This window comes from Callospermophilus lateralis, chromosome 2, assembly GCF_048772815.1.
Source record: "Callospermophilus lateralis isolate mCalLat2 chromosome 2, mCalLat2.hap1, whole genome shotgun sequence".
NCBI classification, from domain to species: domain Eukaryota; kingdom Metazoa; phylum Chordata; class Mammalia; order Rodentia; family Sciuridae; genus Callospermophilus; species Callospermophilus lateralis.
In genome coordinates, this window is record NC_135306.1 from 200,439,083 (window position 1) to 200,450,875 (window position 11,793).

Here is an 11,793-nt window from a genome sequence, read left to right on the forward strand (position 1 = left end):
GCCCGGGTTCGATCCTCAGCACCACATACAAACAAAGATGTTGTGTCCGCCGATAACTAAAAAAAATAAATAAATATTAAAAAAATTCTCTCTCTCTCTCCCTTCCTCACTCTCTCTTTAAAAAATAAATAAATAAATAAAAGTCATTGTTAGAACATTGCTGAAGGTTGAGCTGGGTTTGTAAGTTAGACAAACTGAGTTTATGCCCCCAGCTGATTTCCTGATTTGGACAGCGTCACTGTGTTTACTCACGGTTTGGGGGGTGCGGGGAAGCACACTAAAGTAATTAGGGGTAAAAGGGAAGCCAGCTCTCAAATGCTATGGAAGAAAGTGTGTGTGTGTGTGTGTACATGCCCATGCGCACAAACAGGCAGGAAGAAGGAGGAAGTTAGAACAAATAGAAAAAGCATCCAAGAAATCTTTTCTAAGTTAAAAAGTATAAAGTTCAACATGAAAAGTTTAAATACCCACTATCCTTCCAGAAAAGCCCCCTGGGGCCTTGCCTCCTCCCCTCCCCCAACTCTTTCCTACAAGCTCCACCACCACCCTTTTTTTTTTTTTTTTTTTGCTAAAAACAATTTTTATTTGTTAATTTGCTCCTTAGGAAATGTACAAACATAAAATAAGCAAGCATTAGCCAAAGGTATTAGAGGAAAATTGAGAACGATGCATACATTGTATCAAACTAGAATTCTTTTTTTATTTTATTTTTTGCTGTTGTTGTTCTAATTGGTTATACGTGACAGTAGACTGCATTTTGACACATCATACATAAATGGCACACAGCTTCTCCTTAGTCTGGTTGTACTTGGTGTAGAGTTCCACAGATCATGTAACCCTAGATGCACATGGGGTAATAATGACCGATTCATTCCTACTCCATGCCCCCTCCCCTCCCTTCACTCCCCTCTGTCAAGTCCAAATACCTCTGTGCCCCTCTTATTGCGAATTAGCACCCGCATGTCAGAGGGAACACTTGGTCTTTTGGGATTGCAAGCTCCCCCTCTTGAAGCCCTGTCTACTGACCTCTGTCTACTGCTGGCCCCAAACTCCCCACCTCTCAGGAACCCACTGGCTCCTTCCATCCCTTCTCAGGGCCCTTCCTCCAAAAACAATTCCATAACCCTATTCCACCCCACCCCGGGTTGGCGCCTCTCCTGACTCTGCCCTCAGAGCTAACCACCAAGCTCTCCCAGCTGGGCTCCAGTCCCAGGAAGCGCTCATCACCGCCAAACAGTGAATGATTGACACACAATTTAGCATACCCATCGTGGGTCTCTTCCAGGCTTCTAGTCCACCCTGCAAGGTACGCATTGCCGTCTATGATCATCAGTCTCAAAGCTCAGAAAACACAAGGCAGCCCAGGTCACAGGTAGAACTGCAGGGGACAGGAACCAGGCTGTGGGGCATGAGCCACAAGCTCCTCCAGCTGCTGCGAATTCCAATGACCCACAGTTGCTGGCATTTGCTGCGTTCAGACTCTGCTGGGCCCTGGGCTCATTGCTTTGTCAATTAGTGCCCTGAAGTCCCTCAAAGGGGGAGGCCGTATAATCAGCGGCACCCTCGAGGCGTCAGGGCGGAGCCTGGCGGGTAGTGAACTCTGTAACGGGATGGCCATTCCTGGGGTGGTTATTAATAGATTATTCCTTAGAACTGTTCTGATTAACAGAAAAACTGAGAAGACAGTGCAGAGCGCGTCTTTCCCTATAAGTAGCATCTTACATGATTTCAGCACATTTGTTACAATTAATTAAACCTTTGTGAATTCGTCTTGATTCACTCATTCTATATTAGTGCAGGTTGAGTAGCCTCATCCCAAATACCCGGAACCAGAGTGTTTCAATTTAGGAAATTTTTTTTGGATCTTGGAATATCTGCATATTTATATTAAGATATCTCAGGGAGGGAACGCAATAGTAAATACAAAATTCATTCATTTTTCATATATATCTTATGCACGTAGCCTGAAGACTATTTCAAAGGTGCCTGTGTTTTGACTGTGACCATCACATAATACTGAGGGTAGAATCTTCCACTAGTGTTTTATGTCAGCACTTAAAAAGAGTATTTCAGATTTTGGATTTTTAGCTTACGATGTTCATCAGAAGCAGGGTGCAGTGGCACACACCTGTAATCCCAGTGGCTTGGGAGGCTAAGGTAGGAGGATCGTGAGTTCAAAGCCAGCTCAGCAACAGCAAGGCGCTAAGCAACTCAGTGAGACTGTCTAAATAAAATACTAAATAAGGCTGGGGAGGTGGCTCAGGTGCCAAGTGCGCCTGAGTTCAATCCCTGGTCCCCACCCCAAAGGAAAAAAAAAAAAAAAGATGCTCATCAGAAATGGCCTTCAATTAACAGGCTTAATCCTGGTTAGTCCATGAAGAGCTTGTCACAGAGGACGCACCTGTGGCCCCTCTTGGCTGTGAGCTCCTGGGGCAAGGCCCTTTCCCTGTGGGGAGGAAAATAACGGGGGCTTCTCTTCCCCTCAGTCCTGAGGTCCCTGTGCAGGCAGGAGGCCCTGGGGGGCTGTCTGGGCTGGAAGGGGATGGTGAGGGGCTTGGGAGGGAGACAGGCCCCAGGTCTTCAGGGCACCTCCCAGCCATGGATGCTGACCCTTAGCCCACCTGCAGCCTCGTCTTTTCTAGAAAGCCCCTCCTCCAGCCCTGGGCAGCTACAATCACTCTCTGAGCAGCGTTGACCCCCAGCTGCTGAGAGCCAGAGAACCAGGGAGTCTGGCCAAGGACCGCCTTCTGAGCAGCCCCTGAGGGCCCTGGCTGGGAGGGCGCTCTCCTCTGCTTTGGGGCAGGAATTTCTCCACTGCCCCTGCGGGCCAGGTGGGCATTCCCCCAGGTGGGCCCCCTTTGTCCTCAAAGGCCGCCACTTGCCGCCTCCCCCATATAAGTTCTCCCCTGCTCTAGTGGCAGAGCAGCGGGGGCTGCTGGAGAGGTCTGCGCGTACCTGACTGCGGGAGCTTCCACCATGACCAGGCATTTCTATGGCATCTTGCTGCTGCTGGCCGCAGCCACCTTGGGGCTGGGTCAGGGGCCGTTCCCCAAGCTCAGCCTCCCAGGCCTGTGGCACAGCTATGATTGTGGGATCCGGGGCATGCAGCTGCGCGTCGTTCCAAGGCCAGGCCAGACAATCCACTTCAAGGTGCTGGGTGAGTGCTGGGAGAATCCTGGTCCCCTTCCCCTCCCGGGCTGCTGCTGCTAGGAGGACCCTTCCCCTGGAGCCAGGCAGGAAGAGCAGAGGCATCCCTCCCGATAGGGGTGGCCAGCCCCCCACACATAAAGGTGGGCAAGGGAGGGGGGTCACCTCCCCCTTCTCCCTCATCACTGTGCACAGGTATCACCTGGCATCTTGTTGAGGCAGCCCTAGCCTCTGCATTTCTAACCACAGACAGTTGAGGCCAGGTGGCTGGTCCACAAATCCCTCTCTGGGTACAGTCTAGTATGGGGAAAAGGGGGTGCAGCCTTGCAATGGAGATTTACACAAGCAGCTTCTAGGCTGTGTGCTCTTGGGCACCTGACAGACCTCCGTGAGCCTCATCTGCAAGGTGGGAAAGAACTCGGCCTTGCTGGGCGCACTGAACGAGAACACTGGAGGCACCATTCTGGAAGGTGCCCTGGCTGTTCCGGGCTAACAAGGTGGGCGTCCCCAGGTGATTGTGGCAGCCATTTAACCTGGCAAACGGCTCAGTCCTTTCTACAAACACACCCAGCGCTGGAGTCCTCATTCTGCCCCCATTGCGTGTGCCTGAGAAAGCTCGCGCTCGGCCACCTTGTCCAGTGTGGATAACTGAGCCCACAGGAAGTGAAGTTCTCAGCCCACCACCTGAGACCCGGATCCTCTCGGCACCACGTCTCCGTGCCTGCTGCTGGGTGCTACCACCAGAGAACCCCAGCTGGAAAGCCTCTGTGCCCTTCCAGACGTGGGAACCCAGACCAGCGGAGGCAGAGGCTTGCCCAAGACCAGGCTGGTCCTGGGTCACCTGCCTTCTGCGTGGGCCCCAGCAGCCACCCTTTAGCACCCTGAAGCTCTCCCTCCCTCTTCCCTTTCCCCCATCTCAGACGAATTTGGGAACCGGTTTGAAGTGAATAACTGCTCCGTCTGCTACCACTGGGTCACCTCCACGCCCCAGGAGCTGGCTGTCTTCTCAGCCGACTACAGAGGCTGCCATGTGCTGGAGAAGGTAGGCCACCTGGCTGCTCTGGGCCACCAAGCTTGTCCTAAGGACCCTGCCTCTCCTAGGCCAGGGGAGACCAAACCCCAAGAAGGGTCGGGGAGATCACTTCCTGGGTGCAGGTCTTCCCAGGACCCCGCATCTGACCCAGCTCCCTGCCCCGCCATCGGCTCAGCCTTTGCCGACCCCTCGTCCTCTGCCTGGTCTTGGCTGCTCTTGCCCAGCTGCTCTCTCTGGCCCTCTCACCTGCAGGATGGGCAGTTCCACCTGAGGGTCTTCATAGAAGCTGTGCTGCCAGATGGTCATGTGGATATCACCCAAGAGGCCACTCTGATCTGTCCTAAACCTGACCACACCTGGACTCTGGACTCCAGCCTGGTGGCGCCTACCACACCCTCACCTTCCACCCCTCATCTGCTTCCCCTCCACCCCACCTCCAGCCACCCCTCGCCTGGCTCTGGCTACGCCTTGCCCACCCCATCGTACCCAGAACACGGTTTCGTCCATCTGACTGCTGCTCCCCTGTCCTTCGGACCAGGGCCTACTGGCCCCACCCTGGCGCGGCCTCAGCGGGGCACCACGGACCACTGGGAAGTGGACGAGCCTGACTACATTGGTGTGTAGGACAAGCCCTCTGGACCACGGGAGGCCTAAAAGCCTCTGGCTGGGCTCTCATCACTATCCCCAACCCTAGGTGCCCACCTGCCGCAGGAGCAGTGCCAGGTGGTCTCTGGACACATCCCCTGCATGGTGAGAAACAGCTCCAGGGAAGCCTGTCACCAGGCTGGCTGCTGCTATGACGACACCAGGGAAGTGCCCTGTTACTATGGCAACACAGGTACAACTCCACCACCACCCCCCCGCGCCGCACTGACCTGCTCTCCTGGACTCTGTGCCCGCAGGAGAGGCGCCTCTGCTATCTGCTGCTCCACCTCAGTGGATGGCAGAGACCCTTCGATGAAGGACGGCACATCCTGCTTGCCTTCTGACAATTGTCCCCAAAGCACACCCCTGACCTTTAGATTTAAAACATCCTGGTTTGGATAACTAATCCTTTGACCTTACTTCAAGGGTCCACCTCAGCCCTTTTGTGGATGAGAAATGGGTCGATAGAGGATTCACTCGGGACAGCACCGGCCTAAATGGGGACAGTGTACAGGGCCCAGGTCTCCTGGCTCCCAGGCCAGTGCTGAAGCATTCTCCTCCCAGCTCGTTCCCCCGTCTCTGTGCTGGGTGGATCCTAGCCCGAGGCCCTGATCGGCCTCTGGGGTCTCTTTGTTCCAGCCACCGTCCAGTGTTTCAGAAGTGGCTACTTCATCCTGGTCATTTCTCAAGAAACGGCCTTGGCACGCAGGATCACGCTGGCCAACATCCACCTGGCTTATGCCCCTGCCAGCTGCCCCCCAACCCAGGAGACGAGTGCTTTCGTGGTCTTCCGAGTTCCGCTCACACATTGCGGCACCACTGTCCAGGTAGGAGGGAGAACATGGGCGGGAGCCATCTCACCCCCACCCCAGGGCCTCACCGGCTTTCTCCTCCCTCAGGCAGCTGGCAATCAGCTCATCTATGAGAACCAGCTGGTGTCTGACCTTGACATCCAGAAAGGACCCCAGGGTTCCGTCACTCGGGACAGCACTTTCCGGTGAGAGGGAGCCCTCCTTCAACAGGCCAGGCCTTGGGGGTGGGTGTGAGGGAGCTAAGGCAAGCTCAGGACAAGCTTTGGGGCCAGCTGCATCAAATTCAGGCTCGATTACCTCGGTCATGTGGCTTTAGATGAGATGCTCACCTCTTGGGCCTGTCCTACAGGGCAGGGGGAATGGCCCTTCCCCAGGCTGACCAAGCGTTAAGGGCCTCATCTGTGTCTGGCATATGGGACTCGGACAGAAGTCAAGGGCAGTTCCTGAGAGTCCTGCTTCTACCCCTCTAAGAACTAAGCTCAGTGCCTGAAGGTGTCCCCTGCTGGGCCCCAGGAAGGGGCTGAGGCTGCTGCCACCTGCTAATCTCAGGTTAAAAAGCCACAGATGAGGCAGATACCTCCAGCTGAAGTTCTCTAAGGATGTGGTAGAGGAAGGAAATGGGGGAACAGCCTCTGGGGCCTCCCGGACGTGCTGGCTCAGGTAGTCCAACCATCCCAGGATGCCAGTAGGGGTGACCAAGAAGGCAATCTGTCATGCCCAGCTTTGAACCTCCACTGCTACTGTGTGACCACAGTAGGCCATACACCAGCCCCAGCCTGGTCCCTGCTGGAGAACTGATCCCAACTATGGGTTGTAGGAACTCTGTGCTTGGCACCATGTGGATGCCCAAGTATCCCCTTCTCTCCCCGCTGTACCTTCCAAGAAGGTTGGGCAAGAAACTGGGATCAGGGCCCAGGTGCCTTTTGCTTGAAGCAGAGTCCTTCTGGCCCAGGAGGTGGGGAGAGAAGTTCCTGTCATGCCGTGGACACTTGGACTTGGGTGCTATTGGAATAAGTCAGAATTCAGCACAGTAATCGGGGATTCCCAGAGGAAAAACAGCTGTCACCCCTCAAGACTAAGCAGGAGGGCCCCTAAGACCACACAAGGCCAGACAGGGCAAAGGGCCTTCAGAACAGGGTGGGGTCACTATGGCTACACAGCACCTGCCTGGTGCCAGGTGCAGGCCCATCTGCAGTGGGGATGAAGGACCACCGTGGCATGTGGGCGCTAGACACCGTGACAGGCCAACCACAGCTGCAGGTTCAAGCAAGACACTGTTGCTCTCCTGTTATCACTGAGGACTCATGGCCCCAGTCCTCGCCAGAGCCCTCAGAGGGCGGCCACTGGGGCTTGGGTTAAACCACTTGCTCATGGTCCTGTTGCTAAGAAGTTGCAAGCCCAGATCTCCGCACCAGGCCCAACTGTCGGGCTCCAAAGGCCTCAATTGCCACCAGGAGCCAGCCCCAGAAGGCCCTGTTATCTTGATCCTATCCTAGAGTAGGGCCTGGCACAACTAGATCCAGCTGTCCCAGAAAGACCAGATGGGCAGGGCCGAGCTTCCTCTGCCCACTGGTCAGCGCTGCCCGTAGCCCTGTGCCCTGTGTGTTGTGACCATACTGTTGGTACCCTCTTGAGGCCAACGGGACGCTCTGACTTGTCTTCTCCCCACCTTCTCGCACTCGACTCCAGGCTTCATGTCCGCTGTCTCTTCAATGCTGGTGACTTCCTACCCATCCAGGCATCCATCTCCCCGCCCCCGTCGCCTGCCCCTGTGACTCAGTCGGGCCCCCTGCGGCTGGAGCTGCGAATTGCCAAGGGTACTGTATCCCCGCTGCTTTCTCTTCCTGCTCCGTTTCCTGAGGCACAGCCCCTCTCCCTACAGAGCAGCCCCTTTCCCTACAGATGAGACCTTCAGCTCCTACTATGGGGAGGATGACTACCCCCTGGTGAGGCTGCTCCGAGAACCGGTCCACGTGGAGGTCCGGCTTCTGCAGAGGACAGACCCCGGTCTGGTCCTGGTGCTGCACCAGTGCTGGGCCACTCCTAGTGCCAACCCTTTCCAGCAGCCCCAGTGGCCCATCCTGTCAGACGGGTGAGTGACAGCAGGTGACTGAGTTGCCCCGGGCTCCCTCCCAGCTTGCCTCGCCTCCCAGAGACCCTCCTGACTTCTCTCCCTCCCAGGTGTCCTTTCGAGGGTGACAGCTACAGAACCCAAATGGTATCCTTGGACAAGGCAGAGCTGCCCTTCCGGTCTCACTACCAGCGCTTCACGGTCGCCACCTTTGCTCTCCTGGACTTTAGCTCCCAGAGAGCCCTCAGGGGCCCGGTAAGAAGGACCCAAGTTCCTCACCTGAGTTTGGGATAAGCTGGTCTCCAAATGTCCCCAGCACCCTGTGAATGGATGCCCTTCACCCTGGCCCAGGGTGGCGGTTGGCTTTCACCAAGTGTGGCAGACAGCAGTGGACACAGGGTTCTGATCTTAGGTCAGTGCAGAAGCCACTGACAAATAGTTCCAGAAGGAAGAAGGGAAATGCCCAGCTAGGCTGCAGACGGCTCTGAATCTGAGCTGGCCGCCGTGTGCTAGCACAGCCTCGCTTCTGATTCCAGAAACGGCAGCGTGTTCCCCGAGTTTCCTATAACTCGGCAACTTCTCTAGAAGGCAAAAGTGGATAAGCATAGACTGTTTAGATTTGCTGAATATTAATATACAAATGGCACCAAAAGCACCACACTACTCTCCAACTCTGGGGCTGTCGCACAACACATCTGTCACAGAATGCACAGATTGCTTTACGTCACTGCCTCTTGCTACAACAGACGTAGACGAATCCCTCTGGTAGGCACCCTTGGCTAGCTGCCTTCTCGTTCCGCCAGCATGCAGCCTCCTGAGCCAAGAGACGCCTCCATGCTAGATGAGGGGCACCCATATGTGGGGCCTATAGGTACCAGGTCAGGTCATTTCCTGCCTCTACTCCTCTTGGGTGTTTCCCCTGACCCTGTTTCTGGAAACGGTGGTAACTGGTCATCCCCTCTGTCCCCAGTTACTAGTCTCTGGGGCCAGGAAGACGGGATGGCAAATGCGTTCTCCAGCTGTCTGGTCAAATCCCACTTCCTCAGAATCCCCTCTGGAAGGGAGCGATCCAGCCCTATAGCCTTTCAGCACCAGAGGCGGGGTGGTGGAGTGGCCGAGGGCTGGGGCTCCACCCAACAGCGCAGTGGTCCCTGCCTGCGGGGCCCTCTACTGCAGTCTTGGGCCCTCGGGAGAAAGGCCTGGACCCCAACTGGGGAAGCAACACATACAACCCTGAGCCTCGTGGGCACAGGGCAGCGGTTGCACTCAGCACACCCAGATTTCTCTGGCTGGCAGCAGCATAAACTTGGCCCCACACCCAATGCCACCACCCTGCTTGGCACTTCCTGCCCAGTGGCCCCGAAGCCTGGACGTCTCTCTCCTCCCACCAGGTCTACTTCTTCTGCAGCGCCTCTGCCTGCTACCCCTCAAGGCTGCAGCCATGCTCCCCTACGTGTGCCTCGGGGACTGCAAGTGAGTCCAGGGGAAGGGAGAGTTCTTTAGTCCGACCCCAGGCCTGTGTCTGACGCTGGGCCCCGAGGAGCTAGAGTCCAACCCGTGGTATGGCTCTTCCCCCGGGCAGGACAGCGACGATCCTCAGGTTACCACAACAGCACCACCAGGCCCGTGGACATCGTAAGCTCTCCAGGACCCATTGGCTTCCAGGACTCTTATGGATGGAGGACCACAGGTACCAGGGCTTGTGGTGGGTCCTCAGGCCTCGGACCCCCCTGAAATGCTGACAAAACGGGGAAGCTCTGGCCCTAGAGAAGGCAGGACATGGTGTAACGCCACTCAGTGAGGAAATAGCCACGTTCTCCCTGGGCCCCTTATCTGTGAAAGGCAGCTTCAGTAGTGGTGGCAGAGGCATGGGATTGCCAAGGTCAAGGAAGGTCAGTGTGGAAGAGTGGTGGGTGGGGCCAGCCCCACACTCCTTGCCATCCCCTCTCTCCAGCAGGCTCCAGCAGGAACTCCAACCCAAGGCCACTCCTCTGGGTCCTCCTCTGCTGCTGGCTGTTGCCCTGGTTTTGCAGGCTGCTGGGTCTGTGGGCCTGAGGCGGGCCTGGGCTCAGTCTGCGAGGCACCCAATAAACCGTTGTTTCAAACCTACCAAAGGCTGGTGTGAAGTGACTCATGAAACCTAGAACAGAATTGTTGTCGAGGAAACCTGTTCCTTAGCCTCAGCTGTCAGAGGTCACAATTTTGAAAGTCGGGGGCATTGCATAATGATTCAGTCAATAACAGGCCACATAGACGGGGTCCCATAAGATACCAGAGCTGAAAATTCTTTTGGGGGAAAGGGGGGATTCTGGGAATTGAACTTGGGCACTTGACCCCTGAGCCACATCCCCAGCCCTATTTTGTATTTGGAGACAGGGGCTCACCTTAGCACTTTGCTTTTGCTGAGGCTGGCTTTGAACTCGTGGTCTCCTATCTCAGCCTCCGAAGCCACACCCTGTTACCCCAGCCGCAGCCTGGTGTTTGAGTTTGCTAAGGCTCCTGAGAGCATCAAGGAGCCATGTGCAGCAATTGACCTGCCCCAACTAGGTGTATACACTACACCATTCATGTTCATGATACTGTGAAACCACCTAACGACGCAGTTCTGGAGTGTATCCCGTGGTTAACCACCTCATGACAACACTTAACATTCCATGCCCTGGGCAGTGTCTACTGTCTCCCAGGCCTGAATTTAGGGGACTCTGCCTTCCTGCAAGGAGAGGTGGCATTCCAGAGACAACATCACAAGCAAAGTTATAGGAAGATCAAAAGGTGGAGTCCAAACAGTGGATCTGGGACTGGGAAACCTGGTGGGAACTGACGGCCACGAGACTTGTCTGCTGCCCTCAGGAGTTCTGACTGGGGCATCCTCAGAGCACCTGTGTAGCTGTCCCCCAGGGTAAGGGGATGCCGGAGCTCCCTGTCTACCAGCCTGGCACTAAGGGACGCTGGGCTACGCTGCTGACCACTACCTCCGTCCCACTCCTGTGGCCTCCCAACTCCCTTTGGGCCCTGCCACCTGGACACAGCCACCAGACAGGTCAGCTCCATGCTGACTACGCTGCCAACCCCCTTCCCTGTGCATAACTTGGGCCTTTATCCCAGCAAAGACCCCCTGAGACTGACGGGTAGACTGAACCTGGAGAGGGGGAGTGGCTGGGGAGGGTGTGGGTTCAGGCTGGGGCATAGGGAGAAGAATCTGGTAGAAAAGGCTGAAGAGGCTTTGGGGGAACTCTGGTAACATGTGGGCTTAGAGTTGGCACAAAGGGAACTCCAGTGCTCAAGTCGGGCAGTGGCCTTGATTCTACGCAGGCCCCCCTGCCTCACGGCTGGCTCTGGCCTACCTGATCTTTTTCATCTTCAGGGTCATGGTCAGGCAGATGGATTCCAAGCCAGACCACCTGAGTAACAGCTCTGCTTCCTACCAGCTGTGTGATATGAGTGCATTACGGAACTTCTGAGTCCACCTTCTCCTGTAAAATGAAGACAATACCTATCCCCACAGGAATATTGGATAAAATGAGTTAAAAAGAATGCTCAGAACAGTGGGTAACAGCCAACAGGAACTGAGTGCTATTAGCTACTAACTAGAACTTCTTCCTGACCCCAAACTAAGGCTCACCTAGCCCCCACCCCACATCCCCTATAGGAGAACAGGTTGGCTTGCCAAGAGGAGGAGGTGCTGGGAAGCTGCTGCCTTCGGGCTTTTCTGGCAGTGTCAGCAGAACAGTGACACACTGAGGACCAGAAAGCCAGGCACCTGCCTCGGAAATTGGGTAACTTCATTCTCTGGACTTGTCTTCCCAGCTGGGGAATAGCGCCAGCCAGTCCTGTCCTGCCAGCTTCCCTCTTGTACAGGAGGGCCTAGGACATACTCTGCAGGGTCAGTGTGGAAGTAGCAAGGGTTCTGGGCTCGGTTGCCTGGAGGAGCCTGGCTGCCAGGGTTCTGGTGCCATCAGCATCTGCTCCTTCTCCCTCCCCCTCATCCGACAGGCCTCTACAGAATTTCAGTCAGCACAGGAAGCTGGGTTGAGGAATGGCACTGAGGTTCTGTTTAAACAAAGCATTGTTCTATAGTGCCAACT

General features: G+C 55.6%; 1 protein-coding gene across 1 annotated transcript; it reads left to right on the plus strand.

The window, feature by feature from the left end:
- The first annotated feature begins 2,976 nt into the window (after nt 1-2,976).
- Zp1 (zona pellucida glycoprotein 1) lies at nt 2,977-11,169 on the plus strand. Its single transcript, XM_076842930.2, is given in 14 exon segments — nt 2,977-3,157; nt 4,068-4,189; nt 4,433-4,796; nt 4,875-5,018; nt 5,465-5,652; nt 5,725-5,822; nt 7,327-7,454; nt 7,540-7,729; nt 7,819-7,963; nt 9,100-9,181; nt 9,291-9,398; nt 9,666-9,709; nt 9,712-9,749; nt 11,073-11,169. Coding segments are annotated over 14 exon segments (1,929 nt in total).
- Nucleotides 11,170-11,793: the final 624 nt, after the last annotated feature.